Here is a 20,913-nt window from a genome sequence, read left to right as displayed (position 1 = left end):
GTGGCTACTTTGAATACAAAGCATTATGATTTGGGTAAAACCAACACAACACATCACTGAGTACCACTTCATATTTTCAAGCATGGTGGTGGCTGCATCATGTTATGGGTAAGCTTGTCATCGGCAAGGACGAGGGAGTTTTTTTTAGCATAAAAATAAACAGAATAGAGCTAAGCACATGCACAATCTTAAAGGGAAACCTGATTCAGTCTTCTTTCCAACAGACACTGGGAGACAAATTCGCCTTTCAGCAGGACAATAATGTAAAACACAAGGCCAAATATATGCAGGAGCTGCTTACCAAGATGCCATTGAATGGTCTTGAGTGGCCTAGTTAAAGTTTTGACTTAAATCTGCTTGAAAATCTTTGGCAAGATTTGAAAAAGTCTAGTAATGACCAACAATCGAGGTGCAAATCTCTTTAGACTTACCCAGAAAGACTCACAGCTGTAATCGCTACCAAAGGTGATTCTAACCTGTATTGACTCAGGGGTGTGAATACTGCATCTTGATAGTTATGTTTGATGATCCTAGTTGTTTGTGGTTGCTTCTTTTGAAACATTTGAGAGGAGCAGGGGCGTGCTGTACATGGGGCTCATTCATTTAATTTTAAAGTGACCTTGTTGGGGTACCGATCTAAATTTAAAAAATGTTTTAATCCCACATCAAGGTCGCTACACCAGGAGCGGAACTGAACACCTGGGCCAAGGGGAGCGGGGCGGGCAGGCAGCGCTCCATGTGTGGAATATTGACCTGATATCCTCTGACTGGCTTAATTCTGAGGAGGAGAGAACCTCCAGGCGCTGAGGTCAGGAAAGGGAGACCAACAAACATGGCCGTCATCAAAAGATATAGCCAGCCTCAGCAAATCCTCAACAAGCAGGATCAGGTAGCAGACTGACTGGCAGCCAGGTGGGCAAATAAGGCCTGTTTTGGTGATGAAATAAATCAGTGATCCCTCTCACGCTGTTTTTTTTTAACCAGCTCAAAGAAGAAACAGATTTACTGTCAACAATTCACTCCCCCTTGTGTCACACAGCAGCATTGTTGGATTTAATTGACTTTTTCTTCAGACCAAATGATTAACTGTCAAGAGGAAAGGTTATTGTTGTTTTTTCTACCATTTGTTGCCCAGAGCCACACAAATTCAAAAAACTTGACATCATTCCTTATGGTGACATGTCAGTGGGCTAATAGTTTGGGATGTTAAATTATGAGCCTCTACGTGTCTTTGACATGTTTGCTGTGAATAGGCTATAGGATGTGAAAATGGCAGAGCATTTTATTGCAAGGCTGACTTCTCTCTTTCTCTCACTGTCTTTTTCTGTTCTCAATCTCAACTTGTCAGCTTTCTTTTTTTCCTCTCAGTACCATAGAGGACGTCAGTCACATCCAGACCCACTTGTTGCTTGGAAACTGTTCCTTTTTTTAATTGTCTCCAATTTGTTGTGTGCTCTGCTCTCTACAGTATGTGATCTGCTGCCCACTCTCTCTCTCTCTAAATAAAACGGCCCACCATCTGTGAGCCTATGCTGCAGCCACGGACAGAAATGCACTTTTCCTTTTCCTAATTAACCACACTAGGCCAGCTCATCGGGGTCCAAAGTGGAGCTCTGTTCTGCCCACTGAGTCATACTTTTAGTCTGGGCATCAGGAGAGCACTTTGTAAACGTATGAAGTATAGCTGCCTAGGTAGGGAGTCTGCTAGTCTCATTTGTAAAATATGTAATAGTAGTGTGTCAGTCATTTCAAACACGTTTGAAACCTTCAGAAAATATTAAGTAGAGAGTACCTGTGTGTAGAGAGAAGTCTTAAGACTCAATGCTTTTGCTTATTGTGGTTGGGAATATGTCCAACATAATCTGTCAAGATTTGTTCAGGAAGGAGACCCAGATCAATTCCTCATGTAAGCGTACATGCACCTGTGCGTCTGTGTATGAGCGCACTGCTAGGCTTTCGTCTGTCCCATTTTCATTGGATAGACAGAGCCATTAGCTGATGGGTCTGTATTTTAGCGACTCGTTCGTGTAGGTTATGTAGTACTTTGGAGCTCCACACACACTTTCTGTTTGGACCTCCACAGAGAGAAGGCATCAAGGACTAGAACAAGGCACTATGTGAAAGGTGATTCACAATCTGCTCCCACAAATGTATCAACTGAGGCTTTTAGGAATGACAAATTGTCTAAAGTAGAGCCCGGGTCTACATTCCATGCCACATGTTCCATTGATACCGTTATATTCCTTTGGGACTGGAGAAATCTGTAGGTCTCAAATGAAAGATTACTTTATTACTTTAATGTAATAAGTACGTAAGTAGCCTAGTACTTACTAGTACTTAGTTGATGTCAATTCACCTTGGAAAAGAAAACCGAGAGGAATCCAATTGTTTACAGTACCGTTACAATCTACAGTGCACTCGGAAAGTATTCAGATCCCTTGACTTTTTCCATATTTTGTTATGTTACAGCCTTATTCTAAAATTGATTTAATATTTTTTACCCTCACCAATCTACACACAATACACCATAATGACAAAGCAAAACCTGTTTTTTTAAATTTTGCAAATTTAACCGAAAATATCAATTTTACATAAGTATTCAGACCCTTTACTCAGTACTTTGTTGAAGCACGTTTGGCAGTGATTACAACCTCGAGTCTTGGGGTTGGGTTAAATGGGGCGGCAGGTAGCCTAGTGGTTAGAGTGTTGGACTAGTAACCGAAAGGTTTCCAGGTCGAATCCCCGAGCTGACAAGGTAAAAATCTGTCGTTCTGCCCCTGAACAAGGCAGTTAACCCCATCGTTGAAAAGAAGAATTTGTTCTTATTAACTGACTTGCGTAGTTAAAGGTAAAAAAAATAAATTTGCGTAAGAAGGCATTCAGTTGTACAACTGACTAGGTATCCCCCTTTCTTGGGTACAAGCTTGGCACACCTGTATTTGGGGAGTATCTCCCATTCTTCTCTGAAGATCCTCTCAATCTTTCAAATTCTGAACAGGTTAAAGTCCGGGCTCTGGCTGGGCCACTCAAGGACATTCAGAGACTTGTCCCGAAGCCACTCCTGCGTTGTCTTGGCTGTGTGCTTAGGGTCGTTTTCCTGTTGGAAGGTGAACCTTTGCCCCAGTCCGAGGTCCTGAGTGCTCTGGAGCAGGTTTTCATCAAGAATCTCACTGTACTCTGCTCCGTTCAGCTTTCCCGCGATCCTGACTAGTCTCCCAGTCCCTGCCTCTGAAAAACATTCCCACAGCATGATGCTGCCGCCATTATTATTAATCATTATTATTTTTTCACCTTTATTTAACCAGGTAAGTTAGTTGAGAACAAGTTATCATTTACAACTGCGACCTGGCCAAGATAAAGCAAAGCAGTGCGACACAAACAACAACACAGAGTTACACATGGAATAAACAAGCGTACAGTCAATAACACAATAGAAGAAGAAAAAATCTACATACAGTGTGTGCAAATGGCATGAGGAGGTAAGGCAATAAATAGGCCATAGTAGCAAAGTAATTACAATTTAGCAGATTAACACTGGAGGGGTAGATGAGCAGATGATGGTGTGTAAGTAGTGATACTGGTGTGCAAAAGAGCAGCAAAGTAAATAAAAACAATATGGGGATGAGGTAGGTAGATTGGGTGGGCTATTTACAGATGGACTATGTACAGCTGCAGCAATCGGGTAGCTGCTCAGATAGCTGATGTTTAAAGTTAGTGAGGGAAATGTAAGTCTCCAGCTTCTAGATTTGATTTTGGATTGCTTAACCATGGTGATGGTGCCAGGTTTCCTCCAGACGTGACGCTTGACATTCAGGCCAAAGAGTTCAATCTTGGTTTCATCAGACCAGAGAATCTTGTTTCTCATGGTCTGATAGTCCTTGAGGTGCCTTTTGGCAAACTCCAAGTGGGCTGTCATGTGCCTTTTATTGAGGAGTGGCTTCGGCTGGCAACTCTACCATGAAGGACTGATTGGTGGAGTGCTGCAGAGATGTTTGTCCTTCTGGAAGGTTCTCCCATCTCCACAGACGAACTCTGGAGCTCTGTCGGAGTGACCATCAGGTTCTTGGTCATCTCCCTGACCAAGTCCCTTCTCCCTTGATTCCTTAGTTTGGCCGGGTGGCCAGCTCTAGGAAGAGTCTTGGTGGTTCCAAACTTCTTCCATTTAAGAATGATGGACGCCACTGTGTTGTTGGGGACATTCAATACTGCAGAAAGTTTTAGGTACCCATCCCCAGATCTGTGCCTCGACACAATCCTGTCTCTGAGCTCTACGGACAATTCCTTCGACCTCATGGCTTGGATTTTGCTCTGACATGCATCAACTGTGGGACCTTATGTACAGTACCAGTCAATAGTTTGGACACACCTACTCATTCAAGAGTTGTTTCTTTATTTTTACTATTTTCTACCTTGAAGACATCAAAACTATGAAATAACATATGGAATCATGTAGTAACCAAAAGTGTTAAACAAATCAAAATATATTTTATATTTGAGATTCTTCAAAGTAGTCACTCTGCCTTGATTACAGTTTTGCACACTCTTGCTTTGCACATGCATTCTTTGCACACTCATTCTCTCAACCAGCTTCACCTAGAATGCTTTTCCAACAGTCTTGAAGGATTTCCCACATATGCTGGGCACCTGTTGGCTGCTTTTCCTTCACTCTGCGGTCCAACTCATCCCAAACCATCTCAATTGGGTTGAGGTCGGGTGATTGTGGAGCCCAGGTCATCTGATGCAGCACTCCATCACTCTCCTTCTTGGTCATATAGCCCTTACACAGCCTGGAGGTGTGTTGGGTCATTGTCCTATTGAAAAACAAATGATAGTCCCACTAAGTGCAAACTAGACGGGATGGCGTATCCCTGCAGAATACTGTGGTAGCAATGTTGGTTAAGTGTGCCTTAAATTCTAAATAAATCACTGACAGTGTCACCAGCAATGCACCCCCACACCACCACCTCCATGCTTCACGGTGGGAAGCACCGTTTACCTACTCTGCGTCTCACAAAGACATGGCTGTTGGAACCAAAAATCTCGAATTTGGACTCATCAGACCAAAGGACAGATTTCCACTGTTCTAATATCCATTGCTTGTGTTTCTTGGCCCAAGCAAGTCTCTTCTTCTTATTGGTGTCCTTTAGTAGTGGTTTCTTTTCAGCTAATAGACCATGAAGGTCTCCTCTGTTCTGTTGATGTGTCTGTTACTTGAACTCTGAAACATTTTATTTGGGCTGCTATCTGAAGTGCAGTTAACTCTAATAACATTATCGTCTGCAGCAGAGGTAACTCTGTCTTCCTTTCCTGTGGCGGTCCTCATGAGAGCCAGTTTCACCATAGCGCTTGATGGTTTTTGCGACTGCACTTGAAGAAAGTTTTATAGTTCTTGAAATTAACACCATTTTCTGTTTACTACATGATTCCGTATGTGTTATTTCATAGTTTTGATGTCTTCACTATTGTAGAAAAAAATTAAGAAAAAACCTGGAATGAGTAGGTGTCCAAACTTTTGACTGGTACTGTATGTAAATAAGGTATTTCTGTTATTTATTTTAAATACATTTGCAAAAATGTCTAAAAACCTGTTTTTGCTTTGTCATTATGGGTTATTGTGTGTAGTAAGATGAGGGGGAAAAAAGTAATTTGAATCCATTTTAGAATAAGGCTGTAACATAACAAAATGTGGAAAAGGGGAAGGAGGCTGAATACTTTTTGAATGCACTGTATATCAAATCAAATGTATTTATATAGCCCTTCTTACATCAGCTGATATCTCAAAGTGCTGTACAGAAACCCAGCCTTAAACCCAAACAGCAAGCAATGCAGGTGTAGAAGCATGCCAGGTTCTTCATCCTCTAGTCAACTGTAATTTTAGCTGTTTACAAATAAATGTTTTTCTAGACTCCATATTGACTTGTGAGGTACATACATTTCTGACAACTTTGATTCGGTGTGAACCGTCCATGTAATGATGATGATTGATTTGTTGTCAATAACAAATTTTCCTGCAGAATAATTTATAAATACTGAAAAGGCTACTAAAACTACAGAAAATGCTCTTAAAATGGAGGATTGATTTGGATTTGCTGTAGCTGAAGTGAGGTTGGTGACTGTTTGTCAGACATGGGAGAAGTCAGTACTCAGTCATTCGGTCAATGTGTACTCGAGCCTCATGTCCTGGGCCTGGCCAGGGTAAAGCAGAGCAGAGAGCCTGGGCCCTGCCTTTATAAAAGGCCTGTCGTCAGTAATGTATTCTCCCTTTGAGCACCTGTCTTGGCAAGGAGCGAGCAGGCCGCCGGAGACGTATGACAGCCTTAGAGCCGCCTTGACACAGCCCAACCGCTAAAGACTGGAAAATGTGTTGCTGAAGAACCCTCATGAAATATGAATGGATGCTCCTGCGTTTTCTAGGCACGTTTAATCACGTCAGAGAATTTTCTAGTCCACACTCCTACGTTGAACATAAAGGGGCCTTCCAGGTCTGCAGTATTCAATTGTTTCAAAATGTATTTTGGTGTGTCATCTCTCTGAAGGACTTTTTGAGAGACGTGTGTGTACTTCTCTCAGTAGTGGTTCTGGGTTGATCCACAGTTTATCCTACTTTGACTGGCCATGCAGCAAGACTTTCCTCCTCTCATCATACTGCATAAATACTGCATTTACCTAGTTAGCCTTGAACTGTTTTGGAACCATCACTGTCTTTTACTAGTCTGTGCTAACACTTAACAGGAGTACGTTTCTCTCCTTTCTACACTGTAAGTGCATTCGATGGGTTCAGGCGCTCCTTGAAATTTGTTTGCTGATCACCTCTCCAATTAGCTGGCTTACAAGAGCTGTGGAAGTGACAAGCCTTTTACAGAAGCCTCTTAGGCCATCTAACAGGACGTCTTCTGTGGAGAAACAAATTATTTTCAATGGTGATATTTTCTCCATTAATGGATTTATTCATTTATGCATGGAAGGTTGTTAGATTCTCTGTCACCGGACTTAAAAAGTGTCCTTTTGTTTTTTGTTTTGGTGTGCAGAACAATCCATCAAGTCAAATGCTTTTGAAGTGTTCGACAATGCTGGGGGGTTTTCCTCACTGCACAAATTCAAATACAGACCACAGTAAGATGACCATTTTCTCTCATAGCTTAGAGCTTACTAATCCATTATGAACTGAAACTGATCAGTTTCCATTGTATTTAGAGCTAGAAAAACCTCCAACTGGTCAACTATTTAATAAGAAACGATTTAATGAGCCATCTGAAATGACCATTGCAGAAGTCTTGGGGGCACTTCATTTTACAAACATTGTGGAAACAGTACCGTATGATATTAACAGGAAATTGTGGCAACAAATGGATAGAATTCAACACAATTGGTAACTACTGTAACTGGTACTAAATTGTACCCATGAAATGGTTTAATTATTTAATTGGTTAGCTTATTACTGTGTAATTAACATGTTACCATGTAAGCCTACCATAAGGCTTTCAGACTCCAAAACAATGTCCACACAATGTTCTCAGCTTGGGGAAGCCTGATGAAGACAATTTAGTTGTGAATGCTATACTATATTCCTGAAAATAGTTTTTTTGTAGATATGGCCTAATGTCGAGGTAAATAGCTGTTAACATTCGTAAAAAAGACTGCCTCTGATTATTTAGGTCTTTAATTTATTGAAAAATGTATTTCAAAATGTGTAGTCCTACTTAGTTTATTTTGTACCATGCAACCTCTTTTGAAACATCTTTCTTTTCTCTCTAAGGTGTTGTTGCTCAGTTCATGCAAAGTTGTTCTGCAAAGTCTGCCATTGAATCCAACTGGCTTGTTTAAACAAAAGGTTTTCTCAGTCACCCCCCTCTTTCTCATGTTTGAGTGGAGCCATGAAAGCCCTCCCAAATACTGTGCTCTCCCTGTCAGTCTGGGACCGTCTTCCCTCCCATTCGCCAACTGAGCCGGAGCGCTGACTTGGATGAATAATTCCGACTGGGTAGAGCAGGCGATAATCACCGCTGTTTTGTTCTAGGGACGCTGCTGCTGTTGGAACAGCTTTCACAAATAAAGCAGGTTTTTTTTCTCTTATCATGCTCCCCCTCTAACCCCTTCTCTCCCCCTATATCTCTCTCCCTCCTCTCTCTTTCTCTCTCTCCCTTTTTCTCCATCTTTCCCTCTCTCCCTCCCTCTCTCTCTGGTACCTAAAGAGGTCAATTTCTGCTGTTTCTTTCTTATCCCCTGCTCTTACACAGAGATAGTCAAAGCCCTTTGTAAGCTTTACTCAGCCTTGAAAGATCAAGGTCAATATCTAACAGGGCACACTTTGCAACTCAGTAATTATGTATGTCAAGCGTGTGTCAGATGAAAAGAGGTGTCTGCTCCTTTCCAAGGTTAATTCACTGGAAAGTACAATAAGCCTATTGGGCCATCCAGTGGAGAGCACTGTAGGTTAACCTTCGCCTCAAGGGGAGAGAAGTCTAAGCACATTTCTTTGACATGGCGGTTGGTTAGGAGAGGATTGAACAGGTCTTCATTTGTTGTTGTCTTTTCGTCTCTGCTGTCTCTTCCTTTAGGTGACATTGGGGAAGGTGCTGAAAGCCATTGTGGTGATGAGAAGCCTGTTCATAGACCGGACCATCGTGAGAGGATTCAGTGAGAATGTGTATTCCGAGGATGGCAAGGTATTGTGTTCAGGGTTAAAAGGGAGGTTAGTGCCCAAACAGCTGGTTTGGGTAGTACTGCATGAGATGGTGAGGTGCGACCCTCTCTCCATTGAAAAAAATATGCATACGGTATTACTTTACATAAGGTATTACTTTACATAAGGTATTACTTTTACACTCGGGTCAAGAGATGTCATACTAGGCATATTATCTGTACACATCCCAGGAGACTTCAGTCTAGAGGTCTTCACGGGTCCCAAAAATGTTGATCCATTCCGAAATGGATCCGTGGCTTTCCCACATGACCCAATATGCATCCCGGAGCCAACTAGGTAAAAAAAACATGTTGATGTGCCCTTGAGCAAGGCCACGTAACCCTAATTGCTCCTTTAAGTCACTCTGAATAAGAGTGTCTGCTAAATCACTCAAATTAAAAAAATATATATATATGAAAATGCATAAATTCATTTTTTTTTTTTGAGAGACCCGTTCCAAAAAGGCCTGTGGAAAAACAGACCCCAACAGACCTGTGCCGGTTCGGATCAGAGAGACCCATTCACCTCCGATAGTAGAAAAAGAGAGAGAGAGAGAAACCTGCTAGCGCCATCAATAAACAAGCGATATTGGCCAAATGATTTACAGTTGAAGTCGGAAGTTTACATACACCTTAGCCAAATACATTTAAACTCAGTTTTTCACAATTCCTGACATTTAATCCTAGTAAAAATTCCCTGTCTTTGGTCAGTTAGGATCACCACTTTATTTTAAGAATGTGAAATGTCAGAATAATGGTAGAGAGAATTATTTAATTCCGCTTTTATTTCTTTCATTACATTCCCAGTGGGTCAGAAGTTAAATACAGTCAATTAATATTTGGTAGCATTGGGTCAAATGTTTCGGGTAGCCTTCCACAAGCTTCCCACATAAATTGGGTGAATTTTGGCCCATTCCTCCTGACAGAGCTGGTGTAACTGAGGCAGGTTTGTGGGCCTCCTTGCTCGCACGCTTTTTCAGTTCTACCCACACATTTTCTATAGGATTGAGGTCAGGGCTTTGTGATGGCCACTCCAATACCTTGACTTTGTTATCCTTAAGCCATTTTGCCACAACTTTGGAAGTATGCTTGGGGTCATTGTCCATTTGGAAGACCCATTTGCGACCAAGCTTTAACTTCCTGACTGATGTCTTGAGATTTTTCTTCAATATATCCACATAATTTTCCTCCCTCATGATGCCATCTATTTTGTGAAGTGCACCAGTCCCTCCTGCAGCAAAGCGCCCCCACAACATGATGCTGCTTGCAAGCCTCCCCCTTTTTTCCTCCAAACATAACGATGGTCATAATGGCCAAACAGTTCTATTTTTGTTTCATCAGACCAGAGGACATTTCTCCAAAAAGTACGATCTTTGTCCCCATGTGCAGTTGCAAACCGTAGTCTGGCTTTTTTTATTTTTCTCCCCAATTTTGTGGTATCCAATTGGTAGTAGTTACAGTCTTGTCTCATCGCTGCAACTCCCGAAAGGACTCGGGAGAGGCGAAGGTCGACAGCCATGCGTCCTCCGAAACACAACCCAACCAAGCCGTACTGCTTCTTGACACAATGCACATCCAACCCGGAAGCCATCATTGTAAATAAGAATTTGTTCTTAACTGACTTGCCTAGTTAAATAAATAAAAAGTATATAGCCATACCAGACCTTGACGAAGGATTCTTAACTTTATTAGGGTAATATCAAAAGTAAGGCATCGTTGTTTATACGGAAAATACAAACAGGTTATTGCGTCATTAAATAAAGTTTTGCATCTCGCCTCTCCTTTTCATGGTTTGAGTGCGAGTAGCCTTCTGGCAACACAACATTAGAGTTGGAACTCAATTTGGCCGAAGAAAATGTCTCAACAGGATGAAACAAAACACTTGTTGCATATTTAAAGAACTGATTTAAACCTTCACAAAAGTTAACAGGCTTAGGCCTATATTGCAGCAATTACCAAGGTGCTGACTAACGAAAAATATACTATAAACTATCAAAATAGAGTCGCACTCTCCATATATAAACTCCCAGTAATTTATTGGGTATTTACCAATGTTTCGACAACTGTGTGATGGCCTACCCAACAAATGACTGCAATAGGCTAAAGTTTTTTATTTTTACAACAGGCTTACTTTTAATCCTAAATTAAATTAAAAAGACAGTTCGAACTTAATTTAGCCAACAAAAATGTCGCAGCAAAAACAAAAACCCTTTGAGCATATTTAAAGAACTGGCTTAGATTCTTAAATAGGCCAATAATAATAATAATAATAATAATAATAATAATAATAATAATGATGATAAGAAACCAAATTATAATAAATAAATCAAAGTTAGAAAATTGCATCAAACCTGAATAGCGAGTTGCATACAGTCCATTTGGCCGCGCCAACCTTCTCATCTTTGTTCACTCACAGAGATTCCGCTTCTTTTCACTATACTCTTTCTCCTCTAGCTTTCGTTTTACTTCATTAAAAATGTCCTCCATCTTTGCAATCAACAGCCGCAGACGCATGTGAGGCGAGTGGCCAGAACCAGTTTCAGCTGGACATAAGCTATACGTTTTATTGAGTTGCTATTGGCTGACACAGATAACAAGTTCACACAATTGTCATCACCTCACACATTAAATTAAGAGGACGGGTCCAGTCGGTAAATCAATTTTAATTGCACATACCCGAGACCTGTGGCCAACATACACTATATATACAAAAGTATATGGGCACACCTTCAAATTAGTGGATTCGGTTATTTCAGCCACCCCCGTTGCTGACAGGTGTATAAAATCGAGCACACAGCCATGCAATCTCCATGGACAAACATTGGCAGTAGAATGGCCTAAATGAAGAGCTCAGTGACTTTCAATGTGGCACCCTCATAGGATGCCACCTTTCCAAAAAGTCGGTTTGTCAAATTTCTGCCCTGCTAGAATTGCTCTGGTCGACTGTAAGTGCTGTTATTGTGAAGGGGCAACATCTAGGAGCAAAAACGTCTTAGCTGCGAAGTGGTAGGCCACACAAGCTCACAGAACGGGACCACTGTAGCGCATAAAAATTGTCTGTCCTCGGTTGCAACACTCACTACCGATTTCCAAACTGCCTCTGTAAGCAACGTCAGCACAAGAACTGTTCATCGGGAGCTTCATGAAATGGTTTTCCATGGCCATGCAGCTGCTCACAAGCCTAAGATCACAATGCGCAATGAAAAAGCGTTGGCTGGAGTGGTGTAAAGCTCACCGCCGTTGGACTCTAGCAGTGAAAACGCTTTCTCTGGAGTGATGATTCGTGCTTCACCATCTGGCTGTCTGACGGACGGGTCTGGGTTTGGCAGATGCCAGGAGAACGCTACCTCCCCGAACTGTAAAGTTTGGTGGAGGAAGAAAAATGGTTTAGGGGCTGTTTTTCATGGTTCAGGCTAGGACCCTTAGTCCCAGTGAAGGGAAATCTTAACGCTACAGCATACAATGACATTCTAGACAATTCTGTGCTTCCAACTTTGTGGCAACAGTTTGGGGAAGGCCCTTTCCTGTTTCAGCATGACAATGCCCCCGTGCACAAAGCGAGGTCCATACAGAAGTACCTTTGTCGAGATCCACGTACTTTTGGTCATGTAGTGTATCAGACGATACCCAAATCCGTGACTGAAGTCTGAATTTAGGAACCACTCGGGTCCCAGGTCAGATCTCGGAGTTTCTGGTCTATTGGACCTGTGAAGACCTCTACTTCAGTCTTCTTGAGACTGTCCTGGCTACAATGAAGGATCCCTCTGGGCTATGTGACCTCATATAGCCTTTTATACAAGGGGGCTGATGGTCTCCAGCTGCTAACGTAACACGATGCAATCCAGGGTCTGGACCTCCATTCCTCATTGTCAGTTTTCTGTTGGCACGGCTGAATAATTTAGGTGACCACTTCCTCTCTTGCACACTCACATGAAAAACTTGTAAAGGATAGGTGACATTGGCTTTCCTCTACGATTTCCACTCTATCAGATTCAACATTAATCCCTAATTAATTTTGAATGTAGCTCTGTGTTGGTGTTTCGCCCTCACTCAACCAGAGAGTGAGGACTCTTTGAACTGACGTCAATATTAGGAGGCCATCAAAGCCACAGAGAACCTTGATCACCATTAATTATGCCAATGAATGGTAGACTTCTGAACCTCCTGCCAGAACAATGCTGTCTGATGTACTCAGCTGTGTGTGTGTGTGTGTGTGTGTTCAAAAGTTTGGGGTCACTTAGAAATGTCCTTGTTTTTGAAAGAAAAGCACATTTATTTGTCCATTAAAATAACACCAAATTGATCAGAAATACAGTGTAGACATTGTTAATGTTGTAAATGACTATTGTAGCCGGAAACAGTCGATTTTTAATTGAATATCTACATAGGCGTACAGAGGCCCATTATCAGCAACCATCACTCCTGTGTTCCAATGGCACGTTGTGTTAGCTAATCCAAGTTTATCATTTTAAAAGGCTAATTGATCATTAGAAAACCCTTTTGCAATTATGTTAGCACAGCTGAAAACTGTTATGCTGATTAAAGAAGCAATAAAACTGGCCTTTAGATTAGTTGAGTATCTGGAGCATCAGCATTTGTGGGTTCGATTACAGGCTCAAAATGGCCAGAAACAAAGCACTTTTCTTCTGAAACTCGTCAGACTATTCTTGTTCTGAGAAATGAAGACAATTCCATGCGAGAAATTGCCAAGAAACTGAAGATCTGGTATAACACTGTGTATTACTCCCTTCACAGAACAGCGTAAACTGGCTCTAACCATAATAGAAAGAGGAGTGGGAGGCCCCGGTGCACAACTGAGCAAGAGGACAAGTACATTAGAGTGTCTAGTTTGAGAAACAGACGTCTCACAAGTCCTCAACTGGTAGCTTCATTAAATAGTACCTGCAAAACACCAGTTTCAACATCAACAGTGAAGAGGCAACTCCGGGGTGCTGACCTTCTAGGCAGAGTTCCTCTGTCCAGTGTCTGTGTTCTTTTTCCCATCTTAATCTTTTCTTTTTATTGGCCAGTCTGAGATATGGCTTTTTCTTTGCAGCTCTGTCTAGAAGGCCAACATCCCAGAGTCGCATCTTCACTGTTGACGTTGAGACTGATGTTTTGTGGGTACTATGTAATGAAGCTGCCAGTTGAGGACTTGTGAGGTGTCTGTTCCTCAAACTAGACACTCTAATGTACTTGTCATCTTGCTCAGTTGTGCACCGGGGCCTCCCACTCCTCTTTCTATAGTGGTTAGAGCCAGTTTGCGCTGTTCTGTGAAGGGAGTAGTACACAGCAATGTACCAGATCTTCAGTTTCTTAACAATTTCTCAGATGGAATAGCCTTCATTTCTCAGAACAAGAATGGACTGATGCGTTTAGGAAGAAAGTCCTTTGTTTCTGGTGATTTTGAGCCTGTAATCGAACCCACAAATGCTGATGCTCCAGATACACAATTAGTCTAAAGAAGGCCAGTTTTATTGCTTCTTTAATCAGCATAACAGTTTTCAGCTGTGGTAACATAATTGCAAAATACTTTTCTAATGATCAATTAGCCTTTTTAAAATGATAAACTTGGATTAGCTAACACAACGTGCCATTGGAACACAGAAGTGATGGTTGCTGATTATGGGCCTATGTAGATATTCCATAAAAAATCTGCCGTTTCTAGCTACAATAGTCATTTACAACATTAACGATGTCTACACTGTATTTCTGATCAATTTGGTGTTATTTTAATGGACAAAAAATGTGCTATTTTTTTTTTCAAGGACATTTCTAAGTGACCCCAAACTTTTGAACGGTAGTGTATATGTAACTGTCACAACCACCCAGGGTACTTTATAGAGATAATGTGCTCCATGGAACATGTTTTGAAGTCCAGACATTCCCAAAGCTCCACCTAGGATGAGTTAGACAGACACAACAGCAGCCAGGGTTTTGTTTAGGATATCTCGCACCCCCGCCCTCAGGCTCCAACATCCCTATTTCTGCCATTTTCTCCACTAATTATCATACGGTAAGAAGCAGCAGGAGCAGCAAGCTGAACCTTCTAGCATACAGAGAGAGGGGGGAAAGGAGAAGGAAAACTGCACTATCAAAGGAGGGCTTCAAAGACTATCGAAGGCATCTCTTGGGTAATTTGTGATCCTGTATTATTTTCCCTTCAAAGGGTCTCTGTGTGTCGGTAGTGGGTAAAGGGACAGAGGGGGATTGAATCCGATTTCTCTAATAAATGCTGACACCAGGCCTGTTTGATATTAGTTTCAGGGTAGTGTTTTGATTTGTTATCGCCTTTGAAACTGTTTGGACGACCTTCGCACAATCTCCTGCCCTTCTCTCCCGGTTCACTGAAGGACCATGCAAGTCACAGAACAGCAGGGGAGCATGAAGAGAGGAGTCATTTGAACTTAAAATATAGACCTGATCAAATTATCAATACAATGTTAATGAATGGTATTACAAAGATTATAGACTTAAGTGAAAGTTGATGGTGTAGTCCAGAGGTATTCATTCTTACCGAATGAAGTCCGGAGCCTGCTGTTTTTTTAGTTTTTTTTCACCCCACCTTTATTTAACCAGGTAGGCCAGTTGAGAACAAGTTCTCATTTACAACTTTTCTGTTCTACCTGATAATGAATGGCACACACCTGGTGTCCCAGGTCTAAATCAGTCCCTGATTAGAGGGGAAAACTGGAAAAAAATGCAGTGGAACTGGCTTCGAAGTCCATAGTTGAGTTTGAAGGGTGAGGTCAGTCTTGATGACGACTACACTTGTACTCCAATCTCATTGTTCTAAATTCTCAAAAGTAACACTTGCTGTGATTTGTATCGTATACAACTGAAGAAAATAATGTGTGTGGATTTGAAAATGTACGATTGATTACATAGATATGAGAATAATGTCCTTTTCTCTCCTCAGCTGGATATCTGGTCAAAGTCAAACTATCAGGTTTTTCAAAAGGTGAGACCCTATCTCAAAGTTTACTCTAAACGGAGATACAATGCACAACCTAAGGAACTCACGAGTAGTCATATAGTTCCCCGTATTGTGGAACCCTCTGTCTCTCTCCTGTTAGGCCAGCTGTTGCTGTGTGTTCTCTCCCACTTGTCAAGCCCTGTCATACCAAAATGAACTCTGTTTCCGGTCGGATTTCATTTCAAACTCATTTCTGGCGAGCATATGGGGGTTATGAGTCGTCCTCACTTCCCTCTCATCCTCCCTCACCAAAATCTCATCAGGCGGAGTCATCGCCATGGCAGCATATGGGCAGCCAGAAAGCCACACACACCAATGACTGGGATGGAGCCAGCATTAAAGAAAGAGAGCCCCCAATTGTGTTTTTCATAGAGAATTGTCACTTGTGCCCCCTGGCTGTTCAAAGCACAGTATGTTTATTTCTTGATCTCATCCTAATGCTAACTCAAACAGACCGTGAGGAAGGCGAGAGAGAGAGAGAGGGAGGATGGCACCTCTCAGCTTCCCCTCCCATCTGTCACTGCACTGCCAAGGTGTGTCTTGTCACCAAAGCCTCTTTGTTAACCGCCCAGTCATATCCTTACATCTTCTTTGAAGAGAAACCCCCCCCCTTCTGTTTTGATATGTTTTCTCTGTGCATTTAGTGTACTATATGCCTGCCATGTGCTGCTAATAGCCGTGTCCCTCATGCTTCGCCAGATGGTAAAAATGTAATAGCAATGGACATATTGACTGGACACAGAATAAAACAATACTAGCTACATCGACAGAAGAACTTAGTTACGTAATAGATGGCCCGCAGATAATTGCATGTGGGATGAATATTTGATTTTGATCAAAGTATTAAGAATAATAAGAAACCCAGTCACTGCCAAGTGAATGTGTAGGAGGGAGAGATGGATACAGTATACGCTATGATTAGTATTGCTCCAATGACAACCATGCAGTAGTCTACCAGAACTCTTTTAGTTGTTTTAAAAGTTGAGTAATAAGTACTCTGTCTTTGAAAACATCTTGTTTTACTTGACCGCTTGTATTGATTATGTTATGTAATGCTTGCTCATAAAACCATATTGATTTGAAAATGAACTGGCAGGCTTAATGTGATTTTATTGTTTCAGGTTTAGCAGAGACAATTGGAATGTTCTCAAATGTTCATGTGTTTTTACAAACCCCCTTTTCTCTCTAAGGTTACGGATCACGCCACCACTGCTCTGCTGCACTACCAACTTCCACAAATGCCCGACGTGGTGGTACGGTCCTTCATGGTGAGCACATTCACAACGCAAACTACATAACCCTCTCCCACCCTGTGTCTGAGCTCCTCTACTTGATAATCCACTCTGTCTTTTGTCCCATATCTTCACCATGTACACATAGCCGATGGATTGCACTTGCATTGCTAGTCGGTCCAGGCATCTTATCACACAGTACTGTAACAGTACCTCATTTGATTTAAAGCTCTGAGACTCATTTTTGATAAGGGGAGGAGGGGGTTGAAAATTGTCAGGCTATTACTGAATGACTACTGGTTGAGAGTTGGACAAAGCTTCCATCTATCACTGAAGCTAGTAGCCAGTCACCACATAGAGTCCAATAGCGGTGGTACCTCAGGAAGCATAGAAAATACTTGTCATTGTTATTGTGTGATGTATCAGATACCATCGGATGTTCTTACTCCTGGCTTCCCGGAGTGCAGGGTGGGGTTATATATTAGTGTTTTGATGTTTTAGTCTTTAAATAGCCCGACTGTCCACTCTGTAGACCCATGCTCTTAGTGCTGAAGTGAGGGAGATTGATTAGCCGCTCCTCTCCGGTGCTGAAAATCAATGAGATACTATTTTGATCTGGCCCAGCCAGGGTGTGGGGGCTAGGTAGCACTGCCATCCTTTAGGGAGGGGTTTCAAACAGACAGATCAGCGGCTCGGCTTCAGGGCCAACAGTGGGACGCCTCCTTTACTGACCTGTCCTCATTTACAGCTTGACACTGTCCAGAAAGACATGATCACTACATACCCAGCCATCACCATGTTTTGAAACGTCTTAAGACATCCTAAAAAGTCAAGACATCTTCAAGGTGCATCTATAGACTGTCTCAATACATCTTAAGACAATCTTAGAATGAATGAGATGTTTCAAGGCACTATAAATAGTATTTATATGGTTTAGTTGTTTACTTATTGATTCCATGTTTGTCTTGTAGTGATTTGGCAATCACTTACTCATTGCTAGCACAAACTTTACAAAGAAATCTGTTCAAAACAGATCACTGCAACACTTGCGGGATACCTCTGATGTGCTAGAGTAGGACCTAAGAACAGTGAAATACAATATTACATTTAAGTATGTGATTATTTCTCAATAGCTGTAAATATTCAGATAGGAAAGATGGGCAGGAGTCCAGGCTATGTCGCAGCCGGCCACAACCGGGAGACCCATGGGACTGCGCACAATTGGCCCAGCATTGTCCGGGTTAGGGGAGGGTTTGGCCAGCAGGGATGTTATTTTCCCATCGCGCACTAGGGACTCCTGTGGCGGGCCGGGCGTAATGTAGGCTGACACGGTCACCAAGTGTACAGTGTTTCCTCCGACACATTGGTGCGGCTGGCTTCCGGGTTAAGCGGGCATTGTGTCAAGAAACAGTGCGGCTTGGCTGGGTTGTATTTCGGAGGATGCACGGCTCTCGACCTTCTCCTCTCCCGAGTTCTGTACGGGAGTTGCAGCGATGGGACAAGACTGTAACTACCAATTGGATACCACGAAATTGGGAGAAAAAAGGGGTAAAACATTTTTTGATATAAAAAAGAATAGATGGTCATGATAGGAAACTAAATGTACATATTCATAGAAATAGATGGACATGATAGGAAACTAAATGTACAGAATCATAGAAGTAGATGGACATGATAGGAAGCTAAATGTACAGATTCATAGAAGTAGATGGTCATGATAGGAAGCTAAATGTACAGAGTGCTTGTGCTGACGTTGCTTCCAGAGACAGTTTGGAACTCGGTAGTGAGTGTTGCAACTCAAGACAGACGATTTTTACGCGCTTCAGCATTCAGCGGTCCTGTTCTCTGAGCTAAAAGTAAAGGGTACTGAGTACTTTCTGAAGGTACTGTATGTCTGCAATCAGTCCTGTTTAAAGGAACAGTTGGCCTAAGTCCCGTCTTAAGTAGCTACTAAAACAGTCAAAACATATATGGCTTTTCTGCACCTGTTTCTCAGTTGCTATTCCATAGGCTTGCAGAGACATTTCTCCCTCCTTACACATAACTGTATGTAGCCTTCTGGTTGCAGAGCTAACCTGAGATTGTTGTAATGGGTCTTTTCTCACGCTTCCCAGTGAGGGTGGTGAACATTACCCTGGCTGCTGATGAATCTTGGAGCGGGTTTAATCCTCTAGATTGATGGTGCCAGTGAATGTGTTCTGCCAGGTGTGTGACTGAGAGGGAGGTGTGGCTGGCTGGAGCCCACTGACTGGCTGGGAGAGAGAACTGGGGGGGGACAAGCAGGAGGAGAGGCTCCATTTCACCCCTCTGAGTGGATCAACCGCAGGCCCCCACATTGGGTCTCTCTCACCATTGTCAGCACATAAGCTCATTGTAGTGGCCATCATTGAGTTTTGATTCAAAATGTGATGTTTTACTAGAATCAGTCTATTGGTGAATCCTCGTGACAAATATATCACTGTCCTCCTGCCTGAATGTCCCTTTTCTGCTCTCCTCGGTAGACCTGGCTAAGAAGCTACATCAAGCTGTTCCAGACCCCGTGTCAGCGCTGTGGAAAGTTCCTGCAGGAGGGTCTTCCACCGACCTGGAGAGACTTTCGTACCCTGGAGGCCTTCCACGACACATGCAGGCAATGAGGAAACGGTGGGGAAAGGTTCCATTAGAAACTGCTCTGACAACTCATCTGATAAGACTAGAGCATGGCAAGACTTCACCTTCTCTTCAACCTCTGTCTACATTGTGCATGTAGAGCAACAACCCCGGGATTTATAGACTGTCATGCCTGTTAGTCCACTTCCTGGTTGAATAGGCATCAGGCAGCCGACTGGGTTGGACTGGGATGGAGAGAGGGCTCCAGTAAGTAGGGGGAATTCCAGTTTACAGACATCAACATCAGAATTAAAATCTGCCAAGACTGCCACCGTTGACTCTTCCATCATTAACATGACATGAATGTTGTTTTGGTCTGTAAGTCCCCCCTCCCCCGCTGTGTATGATGATGTCATATTAATGAGTCTACCTTTAACCTAATCTCACACAGCTGTCCAAATGTTTGCCTTATAGAGTATTGTTCATTGCTCCTACTCCAGTCCCCTGGTTGTGCGGGAACCTATATTTCTGTCTACCCAACTCTCCAAATAACAAAATAAAAAGTTATTTTGTATCAAAGGTAGAGCGAACATATTCATGCCCCAAATCTTGTGCAGTTTTTGGGCATTGTGTTGTAACTGGTCAGTTTTATACAGAAGCTGGGTTTAATATTTCTTGATCTATGCTGGATATGTGGAGGAAAAAGGCTTTTTTGTGAGGTGGGAGTTAAAAAGTCAACTTCTGTAAGTAGGTCATGACCCTTATGTATTTAGATGGCATGCGAAGGGAATTGCTAATTTTGTACAGATGTAATATCTTAATTTTATCACCCGATTGCAGGACAACTTTCCTGCAATGCAGGAAATGTTTAACTTGTAGTGTATTTGAGGTTTTAAAAGGTTTTAAAAGTTTGTAATTGCCGTTTAGAAGTTTGACTTGATTTTACCTTACAAAAAAATGTATCAACCCCTACTCAAATGTCCATAAAATATAATCCACAAAGTAATTTCAGTTTCCTGTTGCTGCAGGATTATTTTCTTGCTGTATCAAACTTGCTCAAATGAAGATCCTACATCTGTAGAATTAGGCGCCTGCCTTTTTGTACATTTTCAAAATAATCTGTATTTTTTTATAACCATTGTCTAAATAAAAGTACAGAATTGTTTTAATTGTAGCCGTCTGTCATCTTATCTCAATCTTCTGGAGGATGGCGGAAAGGGTCTTGTCAATTCACAACACATTTTGAATATCTCTAGTCTTCAATGTTGTTCATCAATTTTCAGATTAGACATTACGCATGCATTTCATCATTCATGGGGCTCTTTGTGAGTGTGAACAGCAGTTATCAAGGATCCTTGGCACATTCTCAAAGAGCATACAGTTCCCTGTCAAATGTAGTGTAAATGTTTTACACCACACGCAAAACTGAAATAC

At 42.0% G+C, this 20,913-nt stretch overlaps 1 protein-coding gene across 3 annotated transcripts in view; it reads left to right on the top strand.

Annotated features, from left to right (window-relative positions):
• Window positions 1-20,648, top strand: part of med27 (mediator complex subunit 27) — a 90,894-nt gene extending 70,246 nt beyond the window's left edge. Inside the window, exons 5-9 of one of the 3 annotated variants that reach the window (XM_045706682.1) lie at window positions 8,559-8,666; window positions 15,602-15,643; window positions 16,112-16,191; window positions 16,849-16,926; window positions 19,392-20,648. In XM_045706682.1, coding sequence (XP_045562638.1) covers window positions 8,559-8,666; window positions 15,602-15,643; window positions 16,112-16,191; window positions 16,849-16,926; window position 19,392 — 309 coding nt within the window. In that variant the 3' untranslated portion in view covers window positions 19,393-20,648. The remainder of the gene's footprint in view (window positions 1-8,558; window positions 8,667-15,601; window positions 15,644-16,111; window positions 16,192-16,848; window positions 16,927-19,391) is intronic. The other 2 variants (XM_045706680.1, XM_045706681.1) reach the window with 2 other exon arrangements.
• Window positions 20,649-20,913: the final 265 nt, after the last annotated feature.

Source organism: Salmo salar, chromosome ssa24 (genome assembly GCF_905237065.1).
Source record: "Salmo salar chromosome ssa24, Ssal_v3.1, whole genome shotgun sequence".
NCBI classification, from domain to species: domain Eukaryota; kingdom Metazoa; phylum Chordata; class Actinopteri; order Salmoniformes; family Salmonidae; genus Salmo; species Salmo salar.
Note: the sequence above shows the minus strand (reverse complement) of the source record. Positions and strands in the feature narration are given on the sequence as shown.